This window comes from Balaenoptera ricei, chromosome 6 (genome assembly GCF_028023285.1).
Source record: "Balaenoptera ricei isolate mBalRic1 chromosome 6, mBalRic1.hap2, whole genome shotgun sequence".
Lineage (NCBI taxonomy): Eukaryota > Metazoa > Chordata > Mammalia > Artiodactyla > Balaenopteridae > Balaenoptera > Balaenoptera ricei.
The window spans coordinates 16,341,507-16,367,358 of NC_082644.1; the positions used below are offsets into that span (position 1 = coordinate 16,341,507).

The window sequence follows — 25,852 nt, forward strand, 5'->3', positions numbered from 1 at the left end:
CGGCCTGCGTCCTTCCCCCGCGCGGCGCGCATGCCCCGCTATATACCCTGCGCGTCACGGCCGGGCCCGCCCCCGCTCTCGCCCCGCCCCGCCCCCGCCCCCTCCCCACCCCACTCTCCCCAGGGCCTGCCACGTGGGGCCCTGGCTGTCTGTAGGGCTACGTGTGTGAGCTGGCTGCCAGCCGCCCGCTAGACCCGACCAGCGCTTGGCTCGCCCAGGCTTGCGGGGCGAGCCAGCGCCCTTCTGCGCCTAGCCCGCCGAGAGCCTAGCTTCATCTCGTAGCCCTGCCGCGAATTCCATCCCACAGGCTCCTCCTTCCTCTGGAAACCTCCCATTAAGGCCTTTCCCTCCTTATGTGGGAAGTTCTCACAACCCGGCCTCCGTCTCCTCGGAGTAACACTGCTACCCACCTAATATGTATATATATATCTTAACACTTCTGATTAATGTAAAAAGCTCGATTCTGAAATACTCCCTGGGAGGGGACGTACCCATAGATAATGTTTTTTCTGCATTTTCCCACCAGGCGAAAGAACAAAAAATTCCTGTTCAAGTTCTAAATAAGCCATATTGTATACTCACTTTCGAATTAGATGTCGCACCACATATTGCTTAACCGAAAGCTGGGAGAAATGTTAATTTTTGTGTGAGGAGTGTCCTAGGAGTCTTTTCTGATGTGGAGTAGTTCTATTGAGATGGATATCAAGCCTCGGAAATGCAAATTTCTTGAGAAAATAAGCCACCAATTAAATTCCCATTGTTCTGTTCTGCTGGACGTCACGATTATTTCCTCTGCAGCTAAGCCAGCTGCCACCTCGGTCTATGGGACCCAAAGGAAGGGCTTTCTAAGCAGAATTGTAGCCTGTTAGTACCCAAGGCCCTGTTCCAGCTCAATGACTGGTGCTCAGCCGACACTAAGTGTCTCTGTATTTGCACAGGGAAGGGGGACCACATCCCACTCTGCAAGTCCTGGGGAAAGGAAGGCCCATGATGGCAGTGCTTGTGATGAAAAGCAAGCAATCCCTGGAGTGGGTGGCAGGAAGAATCCAGGCCTCAGTGGCAGCCTGTTCCTCCTTAGGAGGAAGGTAGTAGAGGGAAGAAGAGAGAAAGCACTGAAGCAAAGCCAGAGCAGGCCAGATTGTTTATGCCACTCTTGAAGAGACTAGCTGGGCCGTGGGTTTTTCTAAAATTTAATTATCCTCACCCTGCAATTACAGTGCTCCAGTTGAGTAAGAGGTGGGGTGATATTCCTCTCATTTTCCAAGAGATTTCAAAGTAATTGTCTCTCTTGCACAATCTCCCTCAGAGCCCCTTCATCTTTGTAATAACCCTTTATATTTGTCTTTCTTGGTTAAACTCGAGTATTTTTCAGACATTATGTCATTCATTTGGGACTCTCAACCCCAAATCCAATGGGCTGTCAGAAATGGCCCAGTCTCTACCATGCCTTCCTTTTCTTGAAGTTCTGGAAAAGGAATGAGATACTTACCCAGTGATTAAGTGAAACAAGCATGCTTCTAACACAGGGAGCTCTGAAAAGTTTGAAGCCCATAAATACACATTACAAAGAGGTGTTAAACTCTTCTTAAAAAACTGAGGTCTAAAAGCAATCCCAAAGGCTCTTCCAGGCAATGTGTCAATACTACAAACAGGGGGGAAGGTACCTTCAGAGAAACGGGAGGGGAGGCAGGACAAGACACCCCACCACAGGCCCTATCACAGCATTCTCACTTGTTTGCAACCAGCAAGGGGTAGAGCTGCCAAAGTCCACCAGAGCTGATAAGCTATCAGTAATCCATTAGGGAATTCAATTAATTATTAACACAGCTAAAAATCAAAAGGTCTTAACTCTCCATAGCCACCCCCACACAAAATTCTTTAGGTATACCCAAAGTCCTGGCCTTGTTCCACGGTCTTTCCTGCCTAGTGACAGGTTTGGAGCCCCAATTCTATTTTTCTCTCTACCTAATATAGCCCTTTCTCCCCTTATTTCCCCATTTCCACTTGTTAAAGTTCTAACTCTTCAAAGCCACCTCCCTTCAGAAAGATTCTTGATTCTCCTGAAGCGTATTTGACCTACCTTTTCAAACTCTTTTTACTGTAACCCACAGTAAAAAATATTTTACACTGCATCTCCAGTACAAATAACAACATAGCGAACAAAAATCTTACAAAACTTCCTTAGTATAGTCAACGTTCTGATATTTTATATTGTTTCAATTTTTAAAAAGTGGTAACAAACCCACTAAATTGATTTCATTGGATCATGATTCACAGAATTAAAACATTTTATATGGTTTATGTACTTGCTTTTCCCCTTAAAAATTATTTCATTTCCATCTCTAACCTCTTTACCGGACCTTAATCTGTCTTGCTTACCAAAGATTTCTGTATATACCTGCATCCCCTAACATAACATCTTGCACATAACAGATGCTCAATAAAATATTAGTTGGATGAATGAACAGGTCAGCTCACTAAAAGTTTGATGTTAGGCAATAGTTAAGGAAGTAAACATAAAAATCTGACATTTTCATGACTGCTATTTCTCCTCTGACAAGATGCCACAGCCGCCTGCCTTTTCAAAAGATATGCAGACAGATTTCTTGTAGCTGAAGTGAGTGGAACAGCCTTGAGAAAGAAGCCAGGGAAATGAGACCCTGGCCCAGAGTGTACAAAGTGGGACTGGGGACTCGAAATCAAAGCCCACTCTGTGGTGTGTTGACAAGGTAGACAACTTGATCAGCAGAGTGGGGCAAAGATCCCCCTTCCACCCCCCAGCTATCACGCGAGCTCTAGAGAGACTGAAGAGAGAAACAAATGGCGAGGTTTCTAAGACACTTTAAGGGGAAAAATGAGTTTTCTATGTTTCGGCATGTCTTAACGAATTCAAGAGGATCAGAAGGAATGTGAAGGTTCTAGTTTACCCAAAATCATGTCAGAGGACTAGCACCCCACACTCTGTCAGACAAAAGAAAACATCTTTAGAAGCCACATTCGTCATTTCTGTTATCATCCGATGGTTTCAGCAGGCAAAAAAAGAAAACTGGGAAAAATAACACTTGGTTCAGTAGCAAGTTATCTATAGGAATTTGTTCATTTCATCTAAGATACCTAATTTGTTGGCACTTAATTGTTCATAGTATTCCTTTATAATCCTTTTAATTTCTGTAAGGTTAGTAGTCCTCTCTTTTCTTTTTTTTCCCCCTGGCCAATCTAGCTAAAGGTTTGCCAATTCTGTTAATCTAAGGAACCAACTTTTGGTTTTGCTGATTTTCTGTATTATTTTTCTATTCTCTATCTCATTAATTTCTGCTCTGATCTTTATTAGAAAATTTCGTTATTTTGGTCATCTTTTTATGTATTTATTTTTTTATTTTTGGCCGCGTTGGGTCTTCACTGCTGCCCGCAGGCTTTCTCTAGTTGCGGCAAGCGGGGGCTACTCTTCGATGTGGTGCGTGGGCTTCTCACTGCAGTGGCTTCTCCTACTGCGGAGCACGGGCCCTAGGCGCACAGGCTTCAGTAGTTGTGGCAGGCGGGCTTCAGTAGTCGTGGCACGCGGGCTCAGTAGTTGTGGCGCACGGGCTTAGTTGCTCGGCAGCATGTGGGATCTTCCCAGACCAGGGCTCGAACCCGTGTCCCCTGCATTGGCAGGCAGATTCTTAACCACTGCGCCACCAGGGAAGTCCCAGTCCTCATCTCTGAATGAATGTTTAGATGGGAACAGAATTCCAAGTTGACTCTGCGTTTTTAAGTTATTATTCCTTTTGTCTTAAGCATCTGTTGTGGTTGATAACAAGTCTGCTGCCAGTCTAATTCTTTTATAAGCAATCTCTCTGGTTGTTTTTAAGATGCTGTCTTTGGGGCTTCCCTGGTGGCGCAGTCGTTGAGAATCTGCCTGCCAATGCAGGGGACACGGGTTCGAGCCCTGGTCTGGGAAGATCCCACATGCCGCGGAGCAACTGGGCCCGTGAGCCACAATTACTGAGCCTGCGCGTCTGGAGCCTGTGCTCCGCAACAAGAGAGGCCGCAATAGTGAGAGGCCCGCGCACCGCGATGAAGAGTGGCCCCCGCTTGCAACAACTGGAGAAAGCCCTCGCACAGAAACGAAGACCCAACACAGCCATAAATAAATAAATAAATAAATAAATAAATAAATAAATAAATAAATAAATTTAAAAAAAATGTTAAAGATTCTGTCTTTGGTGTTCTGTAGTTTCACTATAGTACATCTAGGAGTGGTTGTGCTTTTCTTTATCCTCAATGAGTTTCTTCAGGTAGAGGATTCATATTTGTCTCTCATTCTGGAAAACTCTGTCTTCATATCGTCCATAATTGTGTGGCTTATTCTATTTTAACCTGCAGGAACTCCTATTAGACCTTCTCATTCTCTCCTATATCTTCTCTTCCATAGTTCCCATTTATACCTCTGTGTGCTGCAATCCAGTTGATTAGTTGTTTCTCCAGGGCTCTGGGCTCTCACCAGTCTGGGCCAATCTTCATGGTAATTTGTCAGCATGTGGTCCCTCCACATGCTAATATGAATTCAGGCTGCACACACCTGTCTGTGGCCCAAGCTTGGGGATTTCTCATAAATGCCTTTTGTCTAACTTTCTTGCTGCTGCCCCAGGATGGTTGGCATGGACCTTCTACTCTACTCCCCTTCCAGGCTCCAGCTCTCTATCTAGGAGAATTCACCCCAGCAATCCTGCACCTCATAAGGTCTAACGCTGCATCTTCTATCCTTATCTGAAATGAAAAAGCTCAGTGCTCCTGTCCCTGCATTTTGTCCATAACCCTGGGATGCTGTGTTGGTATCAACTGTAACCACTCTGGCTTCCCTTTCTTTCTTGTGCCTCAGTATCTTCCCTCCTTCCTCCTTCCCTACCATCTCTCTCTCTTCCCTCGTTCCATTTCCTGAAAATCCAGCTACTTAACATAAAAAAAATTTTTTTTTCTATTTCGGCCAACCTTCGTCAGTATGGTCAGCTCAAGTCTGCTGTGTTGCCAGAAGTCTCCCGTACTCATTCTTCTTCTTTCTTTTTGTGCCACGCAGCTTGGGGGATTCTCAGTTCCCTAACCAGGGATCCAGGGATTGAACCCCAGCCAGGGCAGTGAAGGCGCCGAATCCTAACCTCTAGACCAGCAAGGAACACCCACACTTACTCATTCTTAAAAATACGTATGTATTTTTTAGAATAGCTTTAGGTTCACAGCACAGTTTGCAGAGGGTAAAGATTTCCCGTATACGTACAGCCTCCCCCATTATCAACATCCCCCACAAGAATGGTACATGTGTTACAATTAGTGAACCTACATCAACTTATCATAATCACCTAAAGTCCCAGTTTACATCAGGGTTCATGCTTAGTGTTTCACAGTCTATGGGTTTACACAAATATATAATGACATGTATCCACCAATACAATATCATACAGAATAGTTTCCTTGCCCTAAAAATCCTCTGTGCTCTGCCCATTCATCCCTCCTCTCCCCTAACCCCTGACCCTTTCACTGTCTCTATAGTTTTTACCTTTTCCAGAATGTTATATAGTTGGAATCATACAGTATGTAACCTTTTCAGATTGGCTTCTTTCACTCAGTAATATGCATTTAAGTTTCCTGCAGGTCTTTCCAATAGCTTGATAGCTCATTGCTTTTTAGCACTGAATAATATTCCATTGTCTTGTCGTACCATAGTGTATCTATTCACCTACTGATGGACACCTTGGTTGCTTACAAGTTTTGGCAATTATGGATAAAGCTACTTTAAACATTCATGTGTAGGTTTCTGTGTGGACAAAAGTTGTAAACTCATTTGGGCAAATACCAAGCAGTGTGATTGCTTGATCATATGATAAGAATATGTTTAGTTTTGTAAGAAACTACCAAACTGTCTTCCAAAGCGGCTATACTATTTCACATTCCCTCAGGCAACGATGAGTTCATGTTGTTCCACATCCTCACCAGCATTTGGTGTTGTCAGTGTTTTGGATTTTGGCTATTCTAATAGGTGTGCAGTGGTATCTCATTTTAATTTGTAATTCTCTAATGACATATGATGTGGAGCATCAACACATGATGTTTGAGCCCTGGTCCGGGAAGATCCCACATGCCACGGAGCAACTAAGCCTGTGCGCCACAACTACTGAGCCTGCGCTCTAGAGCCCACGTGCCACAACCACTGAAGCCCACGCGCCTAGAGCCTGTGCTCCACAACAAGAGAAGCCACCGCAATGAGAAGCCCGTGCACCACGACGAAGAGTAGCCCCCGCTCGCCGCCAACTAGAGAAAGCCCGCGCAGCAACAAAGACCCAACGTAGCCAAAAATAAATAAATAAAATTTTTTAAAAAGGAAATTTTTTTTAAATTTTAAAAAATTAAAAAAAAAGAAATTGGGTTCTTTCTAGAATGAGTTCAAGAAGCACTGCACCATTTAAGATGGAGTTTCTAAATAAATCGAAAAGGACGTAGTGGTGAGGCAAGCAGCCAGGGTGCTTTGGGAAGGTATTTTTAAAGGTTACATACACGCCAAGAGGTACATGCAAAGAAGGGCAAGCATTAGGAAAAGGTGAGAAGGGAGGGCCACCCTTAGGAGCTGGCTCTCACTTAGGCTAACAGAAATTGTCTGATGGGAAAAGAGATTTTTGAAAACAAGACAAAACACACACACACACACACACACACACACACACACACACACAGAGTTGCCTCATTTGTCCCAGAAGTAAGACTGTTAGCGTCTTTTCCAAGAAATCTTACTGCCAGATCTCAGTGAAATTACCTGGGTACCAATCAATACTGGAGCTGCATCCAGCATGCCTAGTAACAAATTAGTAATTTTAACAAGTGTTACAGCTCTACAAAGGAAAAGAACTATATCAATATCATATGTCAATGACATTATTTCAAACACAACTACACATTTATACAAATTTGTTTTTATTTATTTCCCACCCCATGACCCAGTCATTTCACATTAAGACTGAAAAAACAAGACAAGAAAACCGGAATAAAAAGTGAAATTTTTGTATTATATTCAAGTATTTGTCTTTTCTGATTATATAAGAGAAAATGAGTATTAGGAAATCTAACTTCAAAAGAGAAATTCAAAATGCTTCCAAAGAGAATCAGAGACTGTTAAGCCAAAAACCAGTGATCCAATGTGTCTGACTCCATGGTGTTTAAATCCCAGGTCTCAGCCTTCCTCTGTCCCTCACTCCAAACAGAATCGAAGCGCACTTGAGACCACTGACACCCAGAGCCGCTCAGCCTCTGCGAACGCATTGCTTGCTCAGTTTTCTTCTAAATATTTTTAAGCTGAAGTTTCTCTTCTCACACACTGTCATATAAAATAGGGATTTCTGCTTCATCCCCTCCCTGCTATCATACCAAAAAATAAATAAATGCAAATGTGAAAAGATTAAATGTAACTGTCTTTTAAAACCCAGGTAAAGCAAGATATGACTGAATTAGCCCTGAAGGGACTGGAAATTTTTTAAACGGGGAAAAATAAACACACAAAAACAGTGCTTCCCCAAAACACTGAAACCCACAGACACAGTGACAACTTTCTAAACTGAAACATCTGGACTTTGGAAGGAGTGTCATGTTTCCCGAAGCCAACTTCTAGAAATCGTAACATGGATTCAGAAAAATTCCTAACAAAATGAGCCAACAGCCGGGAAGAGGGTATTGAGCAACGGAAATGAGTGATTCAATTTGCAAACATATCAACAGAAAAGAAGGTGACACACTGGGGAGAAAGGGTCAAGAAAAGCTCATGCCCCATTATGAACCTTCCAAGCTGCTGAATTTCACAGGTTCTGATGCTTAATTTTTAAAAAACTGAAACTTACTAAAGATCAGTAACTGGAGCAAAGCTGGCTTTGTGCCTGAGTGTGTGTATATGCGGCGGGGAGGGAGGTAGGAAGAAATCAACATGGCACGCTATAAAGCAACTGAAATATACAGAAAAAACTGCATTTGGCCTCTCTTAGGAGGCCAAGGAATAGCTAAACACCTCTTTCAAAGCCAGCTCAAGTCACGTGTCATCAACTCAATCCCTAGAGAAGATTAGGTAAGCAAGGACCTGACTATCCCACCAGCTGGTTTTACTACATGCCTTTCACATTTTCCAGCAATAGGCATATCTTGAAAAACCTTGCCTTCTTACCTTTCCCAGTTGCCCAAATAAAGTAGCTCTCTACTTTAAGAAACTTGCAAAGACTTCATTCATTATCACCTCTGGCACCAGAAATGGGAACTATTTATTAGTAAACAGAGTTTGTAAGTGCAATCGCTACTTCTGCGGATTTCTACAGCTCAAGTTGGCTTTGGAGGCTCCTAAAGGGTCCCCATCTACGCAGTAGCAGACTACCCCCATGTGCTCTACAAAGGCAACGAGACAATTTCTAGCTGATCCTTAGGGTGGAACCTGCTTCTTGGTGATATCAGGTTTAAAAGAGAAAAGGAAAAAAAGATATCTTATTCTACTGGGCTGGTGAAAGGGAAAACACCAACACAAAACCCCTTTCAGTCACTGTTAATCCTGCACAGCTGAGTTCACAGCTGAGTTCAGAAGTCTGATTGCTCTGACCAGCCCACGTCCTGATTGTCCAGTCACAGGAAGAACAGGTTCTCACACAGCTGGATGGCTGGTTCGTGATGCAAGATTTGTCCTGACAGGAAAGCTAGCTTGTGGGCATACTTGCAAGGAGCTGGAACTCTAATGGTACCAGGCCAATTCCAGTACATGTGGCACAGTTTGAAAGTCAACCTGTAGGCCAAGAAGAAAACATGATCCTTTTCACTTTCCATCTTCAATTTGGAGCACATTATGTACTTCTGGGTGTGTGACAGAGCATACTTACCAGCAAACTGGGGGACTGAGGAATATATGATGCAACTTTTGGGAATCATTATTTTTAAGTGGAATTGTATCTATTTCCACTATTTGTAAGTCAAGAGGGCATGGGGAAATTCCCACTTTAGGTGCTCCTCTTTTTATATCAAAACAAGGAAAACAGCAAGGAGAACATGTATTTGTTTTTGGTTTTTTTTTTTGCCTCAAGAAAAATCTGCAGAAAGGTAAGTACCCCAGCAAAGTATTTATATAATCTGAGCACAAGAGCAATGCATCTCAAACCTGGCTGTGTGTCATGATCATTAGAAGCAGTTTTTAAAAATGCGAATGCCTCAGAATGCTTGGAGTTCGTGAAGCCTGGGTGTATTTTTTGAAAGGTCTCCAAGTAATTTTAGTGTACAACAAGGATTATCAGTCGCACCTCAAAAAGATACCATTATCATGAAAGACAAGAAGAAACTCAAGGGGTAAATATTCCTGGCAGTGGGCAGTATTTGTCTTTTCTGATTATATAAGAGAAAATGAGTATTAGGAAATCCAACTTCAAAAGATAAATTCAAAATGCTTCCAAAGAGAATCAGAAAATTATTAAGCCAAAAACCAGTGATCCAGTTTGTTTAATTCAGTGGTTTTAAAATTCCAGGTCTTAGCCTTAGCTCACTGGCCAGAATTATTTACAAGTGAGGAGGAGGTTAGTGGTCAGCTCACCTCTGCATATGATCAGGGCTCAGGTGTGCAGTGTTGAGAACACAAACATAATGGGTAGGAATGCCACAACCCTGTCGTACATGATGGGCAAGAAGGTAGAAGTCCACCCTAGAGAGGAAAAAGTACAAAGTAATGGTAGACTTGGATTTGGCCAGAGCTGGAAAAGATCTTGGAGATCATTCTAGCTCCTTCACCTAAGGCTCAGAGAGATCAAATGACTGGATCAAGGACATACAAGGACCAAACTAGGCTGAGAATTCAGGTCTCCTGACTCAACAGGCTATTTAAGAATGGTGGTAGAAATGACATCTGTGTGCAGACGGTTAAGCATGCATAGTCTTAGGAAAAGACTGTATGTTCAATATTTTATACTTAAGAGGTAAAAGCTTCATTCTTGGTTTGTGTGTTTTTAAATAGTTTTTAAAATTTTACTTTTTAACAGTAAAATCTCTGATTCCATTCCACATCTCTCTAGGCAACCTCCCCATTCCAATACCCAGGGAACAGATAACTTCTCCAACCTATTCTTGTTGAAATAACTGTGTCTCGCCCACTTACCACTCACAGCTTGTTATTGTATGATCTACCACAGTCCCGGGGGAGGGAGTCACACAGCGCTCGGTAGAAGACCGGTACACATTGGTGCTGATTTTCTTCTGAACTACAAATACCACCATCTTGGGATGATAATTCTCAAAAGCTTCAAAACACTTCTGTAGCTGAGGAATCTCATAGCTGGCAATTGTCTTTAGTTGGCCATCAGACACTCCATCACGGTACACCACAATCTTCTCTGGGAGACAGTGGTTCACCTGAAACAACACCCTGCTGAGGTGAACTGTGTGGCCCTGGGGCTAATGACCACAGGCAGAGAAACGCTCACTCAGCAAACAACCTGGAGACACGGCAGTAGGTCCCTTTGACAGCTGGGCCCAAAGCCATCATGTTGGAAGGGCAGGGAGAAGCCGCTTCTAGTCATTTCTAGACTTCCTCAGGGCAGTAAAACAGGTCTGGTACACCAAAGGTGTTATAAAATATGAAACCAAATAAGCAAGCTCTGAGTCATATATATACGGCTTATACTGAAACAGTGTGAAAAAAAGTTAAAAGGAAGGAAAATTATGGGCTGAATCAATCTTCCTACTACTTGGATTTAACACTAACTACTGTCTAGGCAAAAAACAAGGTGAACTGCTGCAGAAATTCTAACATATAACTGCACATCCCACAGATCCACCATCCTCACGTTTCTGTGTATTAGCAACATCCAAAGTTGCTGACAAATGAAAGGGGATCCTTTACTAAATATTATCCTACCATCAGGTATAGTGTGAAACATTCTTAATATAACTAAGTAAATAGCAGTCCTGGTAAATTGTCCATGGATCCAAATCAAATTAAATGCTGGCTTGGATCAGTTTTTTGTTTTTTTGTTTTTGGGTTTTTAAAATTTATTTATTTATTTATTTATTTATTTATTTATTTATTTATTTATTTATTTATTTATTTATGGCTGTGCTGGGTCTTCGTTTCTGTGTGAGGGCTTTCTCTAGCTGCGGCAAGTGGGGGCCACTCGTCATCGCGGTGCGCGGGCCTCTCACTATCGCGGCCTCTCTTGTTGCAGAGCACAGGCTCCAGACGCGCAGGCTCAGTAATTGTGGCTCACGGGCCTAGCTGCTCCGCGGCATGTGGGATCCTCCCAGACCAGGGCTCGAACCCGTGTCCCCTGCATTGGCAGGCGGATTCTCAACCACTGCGCCACCAGGGAAACCCCTTGAATCAGTTTTGAAAAATAATTTTTTCCCCATTTAGAGAATATAATTATGTTCTAGTTGTATGTGACTTCAATAATTTTAAAAAATAAGCTGTTTCATTTTAAACTAGAAGTTTTCTTTAAAGTGCTTTGGTTTAGGGACTTCCCTGGCGGTCCAGTGGTTAGGACTCCACGCTTCCACTGCAGGGGGCACGGGTTCGATCCCTGGTTGGTGAACTAAGATCCCACATGCCATGTGGCATGGCCAAAGAAATACATAAATAAATAAAGTGCTTTGGTTTAATTCAGTTAGTGACAGTTTGATTCTGATTTTGGTTCATCCTAGGTTTTTGTTCACAATTCCCCTCAAAACCCTAACTTATCATTGAATTAGATAGGCTTATACTACATATTCTTTATAGGTTACTCTACATGAAAATTTAAGTTTCATTTCAAAGAACCCTTTTTAATAATAAATAATCACCTAGCATCTTTTTGGAGTTTAAATTTAAAATTCAAATATTTTATAAATGTCCCTTTTTTCTGAGACCCCGCAAGTACTGTATTTACAAACATGTGATTCACCTTCACATTCCAAGATTGGAATTATTCCCCCAGTTGTACTTTTTTGTTTTTATGTTGTTTTTGGCTGTCTAGCATCTATTCCACCTCTTTTTGGTAAGAGCATTTTAAGTGTCCTCCTGCCTCCAACAGGATACACTGGAATTCGTGTGATTATTAATCAAGGTATCTTCCCCTAATCCAGGGCTTCTCAACCTCAACACTACTGACATGTAGGGCCAGTGAATTCTTTTTACTGGGGGCTGACACTAGAGGATGTTTAGCAGCATTCCTGGCCTCTACCCACTAGATACCAGTAGCAATCTCTCTCAGTTATAAAATGTCTCCAGGCTGCCCACTGGGGGAACAAAACTGCCCCAGCAGAACACTCCTCCCTCACTCTGACTCTTTGACAGAGAGTAAGAAACACCTGGAGATTTTCCCTTTGTGGTGGTGCTTCTTCAGGATCCCTGCTTCTGGAACCCTATCCATTTCCCAGCTTGACGCTCAACCTTCCCACGAATCCTCTGAGACTCTCCATGATCTTACCAATTAATCCCCATTTTGCTAAAGTTAGCACATTTCTGTGACTTCCCAAAGACCCCTAACTGATACATTGTGTAAAAGGGTGGGTAACAAAGGCACTTGGATCTGGAAGAAAACCTGATTTCACAGATGAGGAAACAGAGAAGAATTACACTGGATCTGGGGTCAGGAGACCTGGGACTGAGTCTGAATGTGCTGCTCCTCAGCTATGCTCTTGAAGACTCAGTTTCCTCACTTGAAAAATGGATGTAAATGACCACCTTACTTTTCTTCTTCTCAGGGTTAAGAGGGATAAAGTGTGTGTATATGTATATAATTTTTTTAAGCTACACACAAAAGTTGAGAACAAACTAGATCAAGGAAATACAGATATTCTGAAGCACAGGGAAGGGATCTAACAAGATCAATGGAGTGAGAAATAGAATCAAATTCGTCTGAAGTATTCACTGATATTACCTCTTTCTTTAAAATCTGTTAACCAACTACTGAGTGTGAGACATTATACTTGGCCCTATGTAAGATTCCAGTAGAAGTGAAAGGCATGATTCCTGTTATTAAGGAGCTTTCAAATCTAATAATAACAGTCAACAATGGTAACTTTTCTAGGTCATCTAGTCCATTCTCCTCATTTCATAAATGATAAGACTATGATGTAGGGGGGTCAAAATATGAGACAAATCACAATACTGAAACATAAACATTAAATATACATTATTAAGTCACTTCAGTACTAGGGTAAATACATGAAACAATAAATTAATGAAAGCAGGACTGTGCTTGTTGGCTTGCTATCCCTAGCACTGAATACAACGGTGAGGGTCAAGTAGAAAATAAGTATCTGCTGGAAGTTTGAGATGTTCTTTTATGTGTGATTCCATTCATTCACTGAACAAACACTTAATGCCCACTAGATATGAGCCACTGTGCTAGTCTCAGAAAATTTAAAAATTATCTTGATACCTTCCAAATATTAGTGGAACTCAAATTAACATTGGGGAGACAGACACAAAGTAAATACTCTCAATACATTACAAATAACATAACAAAGAATATAAATAAAATGCTATGGGAACAGAGAAGTATAAGACATTTGTTCTCTAGAGGAAAAAGTGAATATTATGCCTCAGTGAAAGAACTAGCAGACAATTCAGTCAGCAAGAAGGGTAAAGGATTCCAGGTAGCACTGCAATGTATTGAATACTACAACATGGGTGAACTCTGAAGACATTATGCTAAGTGAAATAAACCAGTCACAAAAAGACAAATACAGTATGATTCCACGTGTATGAGATACTCAGGGTAGTCAAAATCAGAGACAGGAAGTAGAAGGGTGGTGGCAACGGGCTAGGGGGAGGGGAGCATGGGGAATTACTGTTTTAAGGGGACAGAGTTTCAGTTTTACAAGATAAAAAAAAGAGTTATGGAGATGGATGATGATGATGACTGCCCAACATTTTGAATGTATTTAATACCACTGAAATGTTATACTTAAAAATGGTTAAGATGGGGGACTTCCCTGGTGGCGCAGTGGTTAAGAATCCACCTGCCAATGCAGGTGACACGGGTTCGAGCCCTGGTCCGGGAAGATCCCACATGCCGCGGAGCAAGTAAGCCCGTGCACCACTACTGAGACTGTGCTCTAGAGCCTGCGGGCCACAACTGCTGAAGCCTGCGTGCCTAGAGCCTGTGCTCCACAACAAGAGAAGCCACCTCAATTGGAAGCTCGTGAACCACAACGAAGAGAAGCCCCAGCTCACAGCAACTAGAGAAAGCCCATTTGCAGCAACGAAGACCCAATGCAGCCAAAAATAAATAAATAAATAAATATTTAAAAAAATAAAAATAATTAAAAAAAAATGGTTAAGATGGTAAATTTTATGTTATGTGTATTTTACTCAATTAAAAAAATTGGGGGAAAAAAAGAGGGAAGAGGCCAGGCAAGCTACTAGAAATGGCAGGTGCAGAAAGGGCAGGCTGAAGTCTGGAAGAGTCCCCAAATAATCACTTGCTCAAGATAACTCTCCACCATAAGATCCTCCCAATTGTGTCAAGAAAAGGGAAGTGAAGGTGGAACTGAAAAGCAGAAAGAACCTATACTCTCACACATTGTAAACTGGCTGCCTGAAACTTCTGATTCCAAAGGCAATACCGTGGCCCACTCCCTTCTGTCTCCAGGGTCGAACACTAGTCAGACCAGTCCAGCAATATGAAGTCAGAGCCAGAGCCAGAGCCAGAGCCAGAGCCAGAGCCACAGGAGAAGCAAAAGGGGCTGAATTAACTACAGCTGAGTTTAATCTTCTCAAAGCTCAGGCCAAATAACAGATGAACTCAACATTAAGTGACTACTAATCATGAGAGCTAAAGCTAAGGCAAGTGTCGAGAACGTAGCTTGGTTCTGATTTTCACACATGAGTGGAAGGCAACACTGGCACTCAGACTCACATGTTAGGTTTCAGTGGCCCATGAGACATCCAAGTACTAGAGAGGCCACGCAGGCAGCTGAAGATGTGGTGTAGGAGCTCAGATGAAGGGTATGGGCCAGAAAGTGATTCTCAATGTGTGCTCTGGGCTCCAGTGCTTCCCCTTAGATGTTTTAGGGAGTCCACAGAGTCAAAACTAATTTCACAATACTACTACTACATTACTTGCCATTTTCACTCTAATTAGCTCATAAATATCCAGTAGAATTTTCCAGAAAGTAAATGATGTGTGACACTGCAATAAGTTAAATGTAGGATATTCACTTGCCTTTACTAACCCAAACATTAAAGCCATTCGCCAAAATGTAAAACATCACCGAACATTTTGAAAGTAATCTTTAATTTAGAATGTTATTTATGGGACTTCCCTGGTGGCACAGTGGTTAAGAACCCGCCTGCCAATGCAGAGAACATGGGTTCGAGCCATGGTCCGGGAAGATCCCACATGCCGCGGAGCAACTAAGCCAGTGCACCACAACTACTGAGCCTGTGCTCTAGAGCCCGCGAGCCACAACTACTGAGCTCACGTGCCACAACAACTGAAGCCCGTGCGCCTAGAGCCCATGCTCTGCAACAAGAGAAGCCACTGCAATGAGAAGCCCGCACACCGCAACGAGAAGCCCACGCACCACAACGAAGAGTAGCCCCCACTCGCCGCAACTAGAGAAAGCCCGCGCACAGCACTGAGGACCCAACGCAGCCATAAATAAGTAAATAAATAAATAAATTACAATAAAAAATAAAAAATAAAATAAAATGTTATTTATGTTATTAACTATATTGAGCTTATTATTTTAAAGTAAATTAAAAAACATTAAAAAGTTCTGTTTTAACTTGTAATACGGTAATTATTGATGTATACCTATACAAACAAAAAACTCAATAATATTTAAGAAGGTAAAGATTTCCTTAGACCAAAAAATTTGAGAACTGCTGGACTAGAAATATAAATCTAAATACAGATATTAAATAAAACCACAGGTGAGATTAAGCTTGCCAGCAAGGCTTCAGGTGGTGGACCAGGATTTCTAAGAAACCCTGCCACTGAGGACAACTGGAAAAGCTGGACAAAATATAAAAACATCTACCTGAAGGCAGCATCAGAGGAAGGATGGGGGCCCAGAGAAATAAGCCAGCCTTCTGAACCTGTTTTTCCCCGGCAGCATGTGTTGATTTTGCTGATTCCACAAGGGTAGGTAAGCTAGACGGATGTTTGGGAGTGGTGCTTTTTTTTAAATCACAGCTTTATTGAGCTATAATTTGCTATACCATAAAAGACACTCTCTTAAGGTATAAAAGTCAAAAGTTTTACATTTATCGAATTTTGCAACCATCACCGCTATCTAATTTTAGAACATATACATCACCCCAAAAGGTAATCTCATACCCATTAGCAGTCATTTCCCATCGCCCCCCCAACCCCAACTCCTGGAACACACTAACATACTTTGTTTCTTTGGATTAGCCTATTTTGGACAAACAGAATCATGTAATATGTGGTCTTTTGTGACTAAATATTTCACTGAGCATAATGTTTTCACAGTTCACCCATGTTGTATCAGTCCTTCATTCCCTTATGTTGCCAAATGACATTACATTACAGGCTATATCACATTTGTCCATTCATCGATCGTATGGGTTATTTCCAGTTTTGGCTATTATGAGTAATACTGCTATGAACATTCATATACAAGTTTTGTGTGGACATATGTTTTCAATTTTCTTGGTTTATTATACCTAGGAGTAGAATTGCTGAGTCATATGGTAACTCTATGTTTAACATCCTGACGAAATACCAAACTGTTTTTCAAAGAAGCTCTACCATTTTACATTCCCACCAGCAATGTATGAGGGTTCCAATTTCTCCACATCCTTGACAACACTCTTATTATCTTTTTTATTTTAGCCATCCTAGTGTGTGTGAGGTGGTATCTCATTGTGTGTGCATGCTTTTAAATAGAGACTTTATTTTTCAGACGAGTTTTAAGTTTACAAAAAACTTGAGGCCATAGTACAGAGTTCCCATATACACCTTCCCCACCAACCATACACATAGTTTCCCCTATTGTTACCATATTACATTAGGGTGGTGCATTTGTTACAACTGATAAATATTGATATATTATTAACTAAAGTCCACAGTTTATATTCGCATTCACTCTCTTGTATATTCTATAGGCTTTAAGAAATGCATGTCATTTATCTACCATTATAGTAATTTTACAGCCCTAAAAACCCCCTGTGCTCCCTATTTATACTTCCCTTCCTCACCCTCCCAAACCTCTGGCAATCACTGATCTTTTTACTGTGTCCATAGTTTTGTGTCTTTTCCTGAATGTCCTATAGTTGGAATCATATAGTATGTAGCCTTTTCAGATTGGCTTTTTCCACTTAGTTACATGCATTTAAGATTCCTCCATATCTTCCCATGGCTCGATAGCTCATTTCTGTTTACTGCTGAGTATTTAATTGTCTGGATGTACCACAGATTATCTGTCCATTCACCTACTGAAGAACATCTTCGTTGCTTCCAGTTTGGGCAATTATAAATAAAGCTGCTATAAAAATCTTTGTGCAGGTTTCTGTGTGGACAAAAGTTGTAAACTCATTTGGGCAAATACCAAGCAGTGTGATTGCTTGATCATATGATAAGAATATGTTTAGTTTTGTAAGAAACTACCAAACTGCCTTCCAAAGTGGCTGTACCATTTCACATTCCCTCAGGCAATGATGAGAGTTACCATTGCTCCACATCCTCACTAGCATTTGGTGTTGTCAGTGTTTTAGATTTTGGCCATTCTAATAGATGTGTAGTGGTATCTTGTTGTTTTAATTTGCCATTCCCTAATGTTATATTGAGTATCTTTTCATATGCTTATTTGCCATCTGTATATCTTCTTTGGTGAGAAGTCTGTTCAAGTCTTTTGCCCATCTTTTAATTAGGTTGTTTTCTTATTGAGATTTTAAGAGTTCTTTGTATATTTTAGATAACAGTATTTTATCAGATACGTGTTTTGCAAATATTTTCTCCCAGTCTGTAGCTTATTTTCATTCTCTTAGTGTCTCTCACAGAAGTTTCACAGAAGTTTTTTTTTTAAATTAAGTCCTGTTTATCAGTTCTTTCTTTCATGGATAGTGCTTTGGTATCAAAAAGTCATCACCAAACCCAAGGTCACCAAGATTTTCTATGTTATCTTCCATACCTTTTACACTTTTGCATTTTAAAGGTAAGTTTGTGATAATTTTGAGTTAATTTTTGTGAAAGGTATATGGTCTGGGTATAGTTTTCGTTTCTGTTTTGTTTGCATGTGGATGGGCAGCTGTTCCAGCACCATTTGTTGAAAAGATTCTCCTTTTCCAGTGAAGTGGCCCATGATCTTTTATCAAAGATCACTGGAATCTATTTGTATAGGTCTACTTCTGGGCTCTCAATTCTGTTTCCTTGACATGTCTATTTTTCTTTTTGTCAATACCACACCACCTATATTACTGTAGCTTCATAGTAACTCTTTGAGTAACAGAAGTCCTCTGATTTGGTTCTTCTTAAGTACTGTGTTGGCTACCCTGTCTTTTACCTTTCTATTTAAACTTTACAATCTGTTTGTAAATATCTGCAAAGTAACTTGCTGGGATTTTGACTAGGGCTACAGTGAATCGATAGATCAAATTGGGAAGAACTGACATCTTAACAATATTGAGTCCTCCTATCAATGAACGTGGGATATCTCTCTATTTATTTAGATATTTGATATTTTTCATTAGAGTTTCAGAGTTTTCTTCATGTAAATCTTATATAAACTTTGTTAGACTTATATCTAATGGTTCATTTTTTGGTGCTAATACAAATGGTATTGTTTTTAATTTCAAATTCCAATTGTTCATTGCTGATATATAGAAAAGGAATTGATTTTGTGGGTTTTTTCAGCAATTTAATTTTGTATATTTATTTTGTATCCTGCAACCTTGTAATTCCAGCAGAGTTTTTTTGTTGTTGATTTCTTGAGATGTATACATAGACATTATGCTACCCGCCAAGTTTTTTTTCCTCCTTTTTGACTGTATAACTTTTACTTCCTTTTGTCTTTTTGCATTAGCTAGGACTTCCAGTATGATGCTGAATAGGAGTGATGAGAGAAGAAATAACTGTCTTGTTCTTGATCTTAGGGGAAAAGTATCTAGTTTCTCACAATTAAGTACAAGGTTAGCTGCAGCATTTTTGTAGATGTTCTGTATTAAGTTTATGAAGTTCCCCTTATACTCCTAGTCTGCTGGGAGGTTTGTTGTTGTTTTTTGTTTGCTTGTTTTTTGTTTTTTTAGTCACGAATGGGAGTTGACTTTTGTCAAATGCTTTTTCTGCATCTATTGACATGATAGGATTTTTCTTCTTTAGCCTACTGATGTGACAGACCACACTGATTGATTTTCAAATGCTGAACCAGCCCTGTATAACTGGAATACAAACCACTTGGTAGTTGTATCCTTTTTAAGGGTTGCTGTAACAACCACAAACTGGGTTGCTTAGAACAACAGAAATATATTCTCTCACAGTTCTGGAGGGCAGAAGTCCAGAACTGTGGTATCAGCAGGTCCACATGCTTCCTCCAAAGGCCCTAGGAAAGAATACTTCCTTGCCTATTCTAGCTCCTGGTGGTTTCTGGCAATCCTTAGTGTTTCTTGGCTTGTAGATACATCACTCCAATCTCTGCTTCCACCTTTCCAGTGCCTTCTCCTGTGTGTCTGTGTCTCTGCTCCTTCACATGACCTTCTATGACTCTGACCAAACTTCCCTCTTCTTATAAGAATATGTCATTGGCTTAGGGCCCACCCTAATCCAGTCTAACCTCATCTTAACCTGACTGAATCTGCAAAGACCCTATTTCCAGATGATGTCACATTCACAGGATCCAGGTGGACATGAATTTGGAGAGGCAGTATTCAACTCAGAACAGTTACAGTGTATAATTCTTTTTATGCATTGTTAGATTTGCTTTACTAATATTTTGTTGAAGATCTTTGCATCTATAATCATGAGAAATATTGATCTGTAGCTTCCTTTATTGTAATGCCTTTATCTGGTTTTCATGTGAAGTGGTACCTCATTGTGATTTTGATTTCCACTTCCCTAATGACTAATGATTTAACCTCTCTTCATGTGCTTCTCATCTATTTGTATATGCTCTTTGGAGAAATGTCTATTCAAATGTTTGCCTGTTTTTATGCTCGGTTATTTGTCTCTTTGTTTTTCAGTTGTATATTCTGGAAACTATACCTGTACTAGATATATCAGATGAATGATTCTGTCCCATTCCATGGGTTGTCTTTTCACTTTCTTGCACTTTGAAGCACAAAATATTTTAAATTTGATGAAGTCTGATTTATGTTTTTCTTTACTTGCTTTTTGCTTTCAGTATCATATCTAATAAACTGTTGTCTGTTAAATGGTCACAAAGACATAAACCTATGCCATCATCTAGAGTTTTATAGTTTTAGTTCCTACATTTAGGTCTTTGATCCATTTGGAGTTATTTTTTATATATTGTGTGAGGCAAGGATCCAACTTCATTCTTTTGCATGTGGATATCCAGTACTCCCTGCGCCATTTCCTGAAAAGACTATGCTTTCTTACCGCTGAATGTCACCCTTGCAGAAATCAGTTTACCAGAAGCACACAGGTTTACTTCTGGACTCTCAACTGATTTCTACATCTCTTTCCATTTCAGTACCAGACTGTGTTGTTTATTCTAGCTTTGTAGTAAGTTTTGAATTCAGAAAGTATGAGTCCTTCAATTTTCTTCTTTTTCAAAATTGTTTTGCCTATTCTGGAATTTTTTACATTTCCATATGAATTTGAAAATCAATTTGTCCATTTCTACAAAAAAAGAATGTTAGACTTTTGATATGTATTTCCTTGAATCTGTAGATTAATTTAAGGAGTACTACCATCTTAACAATATTAAGTCTTGAATATGGGTTGTCTTTCCTTTTGTTTAGGTCTTCTTCATTTCTTTCAACAATGTTCTGCAGTGTTCAGAGTATTTTTTGCACTTCTTTTGTTAAACATTTTCCTACACAGTTCTCTTTTATGCTGTTATAAATGGAATTATTTTAATTTCATTTCTGGATTGATCATTGCTAGTATAAAGAAATAGTTGATTATTGTACAGCAGTCTTGTATCCTCAACCTTGCTGAACTCTTTTACTAGCTACAATAGTGTGTGTGTATTCTTTAGGGTTTTCTATATGTAAGATAATGTCAAATAGAAACAGACACAGTTTAACTTCTTCCTTTCCAGTCTGGATGTCTTCTGCAGTTTTCTTGTGTTATTTTTGTTTAGCTTTAGTATCAAGGTAATATTGGCCTTATGGTATGAACTGGGAAGTATTCCCTCCTTTCCTATTTTTTGGAAGAGTTTGTGAAAGAGTATTAATTCTTTAAATATTCTGTATAACTAAAAAGTTTTGATAGTTTGTGCCTTTCTTGGAGTTTGTCCATTTCACTTAGGTTATCTAATTTCTTGGCATACAGCCGTTCATAGTGTTTTCTCAAAATCCTTTTTTTATTTCTGTAAGGTCAGTAGTGATGTCTTTTTCATTCCAGATTTTAGTATCTGATCTTCTCTTTTTCATGGGTGGTCTAGCTAAAGGCTTATCAATTCTGTTGATCTTTTCAAATAATCAATTTTTGGTTTATTGATTTTCTCTGTTGTTTTTCAATTTTCCATTTCATTTCTCTATGCTATAATCTCTATCAATTCCTTCTTTCTTGCTTTGAGTTTAGTTTGCTCTTCTTTTTCTAGTTTCTTAAGGTGGAACTTGGGCTGTTTGGAGATTTTTCTTCTTTTTTATTACAATATTATTTTATTATTTACAGCTGTAAATTTTCCTTCTAAGCACTTCTTTACATACATCCACAAGTTTTGGTATGTTTTGTTTTTATTTTCATTTATCTCAAACCGTTTTCTAATTTCCCTTTTGATTTCTTCTTTGACCTCTTGGTTACTTGGGAGTATTGTTTAATTTCCATATAGTTGTGACTTCCCCAAATGTCTCACGTATTAAATTCTAATTTCATTCTATTGTGGTTTCAGAACACATTTTGCATGATTTTAAACCTTTAAGATGGACTGAGTCTTGTTTTATAACCTGACATATGTTCTATCATGGAGAACATGCCACACACATTTGAGAAGAATGTATGTTCTGTTGTTGTGTGTTCTGTAGATGTCTGTTAGGCTGAGTTGGATCACAGAGTTGTTCAAGTATTTTATTTGCTTGTTGATCTTATTTCTAACTGTTCTATCCATTATTGAAAATGAAGTTTTGAAATCTCCATCTATTACTGTAGAATTGTCTATTTCTTTCCCTTATGTTAGTTTTTGTTTCATATATTTTTGGATGTATGTTGTTAGTTTCATATGTTTATATTTTATGACTTCCTCATGGATTGACCCTTTTGCCATTACGAAATGTCCTTTCTTGTCTTTAGTAACAATTGTTATCTTAAAGTCTGTTTTGCCTGTTATTAGTATAGCTACTCCAGCTCTCTTTTGGTTTATCTTGTTCCGTTCTTTTATTTTCAACCTCCTGTGTCTTTGAAACTAAAATATGTCTCTTGGAGAAAGCACATCTTCATATTTTCACTTAATCCAAGTTGCTAATCTCTACCTTTGGTGTTTAGTCCATTTACATTTAATGTAATTACGGATACGGTAAGATTTACATCTGCCATTTTACTATTTGTTTTCCACATGCCTTATATCTTTTTTGTCCCTCTATTCTTCCTCAACTGCCTTAATTTGTATTAAATAGACATTTTCTAGTTACCATATTAATTCCCTTGCCGTTCCTTTTCTTTTATTTTTCTGAGTTATTTTCTTAAGTGTTTCACCTGGGGATTACAGTTAACATATTAACTTATAACAATCTCATTTGGTCAGTTAATACAAAATTGTTTTTAAAGATTTAAAAGATTTAAAGATTCTTTTAAAGATTTAAACCACTGGTGGCGCAGTGGTTAAGAATCCGCCTGCCAATGCAGGGGACACGGGTTTGAGCCCTGGTCCGGGAAGATCCCAAATGCCACAGAGCAACTAAGCCTGTGCGCCACAACTACTGAGCCTGCGCTCTAGAGCCCATGAGCCGCAACTACTGAGCCTGTGTGCCACAGCTACTGAAGCCCGCGCACCTAGAGCCCGTGCTCCGCAACAAGAGAAGCCACCACAGTGAGAAGCCCATGCACCACAATGAAGAGTAGCCCCCGCTCGCCGCAACTAGAGAAAGCCCCCCACATGCAGCAGTGAAGACCCAATGCAGCCAAAAATAAATATATTTATTTTTTTTAAATGATGATTCATTTATTTATTTATTTAATTTATTTTTGGCTCTGTTGGGTCTTAGATGTGGGATCTGTCATTGCACCAGTGCACGGGCTCTTCGTTGTGGTACACGGACTTCTCTCTACTTGTGGCGTGCAGGTTTTCTCTTCTCTAGTTGTGGCACACAGGCTCCAGGGCACGTGGGCTCTGCAGCTGTGGCACGTGGGTTCCAGAGCACATGGGGTCTGTAGTTTACGGCATATGGGCTCTAGTTGAGGTGCGTGTGAGCTCAGTAGTTGTGGCAAGTGGGCTTAGCTGCCCTGCGGCATGTAGGATCTTAGTTCCCTGACCAGGGATAGAACCTGCGTCCCCTGCATTGTAAGGCAAATTCTTTACCACTGGACCACCACGGAAGTCCCAATACAAAATTAATTTTGGTATTATTCAAAAACTTTGCTCCTATATGGCTCCATTCCCTCCCCTCTCCTTTGTGCCTTTATTGTCATACAAATTATATCTTTATACATTGTATGCACATCCACTTAGATTTATAATTACCACTTTATGCACTTGTCTCTTAAGACACAGACTAGAAGAAAAATTACAAACAAAAATATATTTTTGCTCTCTTTATGTTTACCTCTATAGTTACCTTTCCTGGTGGTACTTACTTCTTCAGGTGGATACAAATTACTGTCTAGTGTCATTTCATTTCTACCTGAAGGACTCCCTTAAGTATTTCTTGTAGGACAGGTCTGCTAGTGACAAATTCCCCTAGTTTTTGTTTATCTGAGAGTCTTACTTTCTCCATTAAAAAAAAAATGAGATGTAAATCACATAAAATTCACTATTTCAAAGAGTATAATTCAGTGGTTTTAGTATACTCACAAAGTTATATACCTATCAACACTACCTAATTCCATAATATTTTCAACACCCCAAAAAGAACCCTATACCCATTAGCAGTTACTCCCTATTCCTGCCAGCATCCTCAGTGCCTGGAAACCAGTAATCTCTTTTCTGTCTCCACAAATTTTCCTATTCTGGATATTTCATAGAAATGGAATAATATAAATATGTGGCTTTTTATGTCTAGCTTCTTTCACTGAGCATAATATTACTGTCAAGGTTTCTCCTTTATTTCTGAACAGCAGCTTTTCTGGATATACAATTCTTATTCAACTTTCTTTTTCTTCCAGCATTTGGAATATGTCATCCCATTGCCTTCTGGCCTCCATGATTTCTGATGAGAAGTCAGCTCTTAATCTTACTGAAGATGCCTTGAACATAATGAGCAGCTTTCTCTTGGTGCTTTCAAGATGCCCTCTTTGTCTTTTAGCAATCTTACTTGGTTGTGTCTAGGTATGGGTATCTTTGAGTTTTTCCTACTTAGTGTTCGTTAGGCTTCTTGGATGAATTGATTACTTTCTTCATTAATTTTGGAAAATTTGGCTATTATTCCTTCCAATGTCCTTTGTTCCCAGTTCTCTCTCACTACTCCCCTTCTGGGAATCACATTATGTTTATACTGCTATGGCTGATGGTGTCCCACAGATCTCTGAGCCTCTGTTAATTTTCCTTATTTTTTTCTTTCTTTTCTTCACACTGAATAATCTCAACTGACCTATCTTCAAATTTGCTAGTTATTTCTTCTGCTTAATCCAATCTGATGTTAGGCCCCTCTACTGAAATTTTCATTTATTACATTTTAGAAGTCCAGAATTTCTATATGATTCTTTAAATTTTTAAAAAAATTTATTTATTCAGACATAATCCACACACCATATAATTCATCAATTTAAAGTGTAAAATTCAATGTTTTTTAGTATACCCACAGATATGTACAACCATCACCACAATCGATTTTAGAACATTTTCATCACCTCAACAAGAAGCCCCACACTCTTAAACTACCACCACTCTACCCACCTCCTATTCTCTCCCCAACTTAGCCCTAAGCAACCACTGACCTACTTTCTGTTTCTGTAAACTTCCCTGTTCTGAACATTTCTTATGAATGGAATCATATAAAATGTGGTCTTTTATGACTGGCTTCTTTCACTTAGCATAACATTTCCAAGGTCCAAGTATTGCTTGCTATTTGTTTCACCTGCTCTACATTCTTTTCCTTTCTTCCTTAAAAAAATTTTTGTTATTTTCTCTTCTCTCATCGTGATTGTTACATAACTCTTTTTTTATTCTTTTAGTGGCTACCCTAGAAATTACAACATAGCTCTTTAGTGTATCAAAGTGTAATATAAATTAGTACTTTCACCTTTTCCTCAACAATTCAAGAAACTAAAGGCATTGGAACTTCATTTACTTCTTCCAGATATTTGTGCTATTATTGTCATCAATTTGAAATTTATACACACAAATGAATATATACCCACTCAAAAACATTATATTATTATTTTAGATGGTAGGTATTCATTTAAATTTTTCCCCATACTTGGCACTTTTATTCCTGTATTTATTCCTTTGACCATTTCTAAGTGTTTTCTGGGATAATTTTCCTTGTAGGTGAAAAATGCTCTTTTGTATTTTCCTTCAGTGCAAATCTGCCGGTGACAAGCGTTCTCAATTTTTTATTTGCCACAAAATGTCTTTTTTCACCTTATTA

At 39.5% G+C, this 25,852-nt stretch overlaps 1 protein-coding gene across 1 annotated transcript in view; it reads right to left on the bottom strand.

Annotated features, from left to right (window-relative positions):
- Window positions 1-8,622: 8,622 nt before the first annotated feature.
- The window catches only part of PIWIL2 (piwi like RNA-mediated gene silencing 2), an 85,972-nt gene continuing 68,742 nt past the window's right edge, over window positions 8,623-25,852 (bottom strand). The window contains exons 21-23 of the mRNA XM_059926255.1: window positions 10,133-10,386; window positions 9,575-9,682; window positions 8,623-8,779 (exon numbers count right to left, since the gene is read on the bottom strand). Of these exons, the coding sequence (XP_059782238.1) occupies window positions 8,623-8,779; window positions 9,575-9,682; window positions 10,133-10,386 (519 nt within the window). The remainder of the gene's footprint in view (window positions 8,780-9,574; window positions 9,683-10,132; window positions 10,387-25,852) is intronic.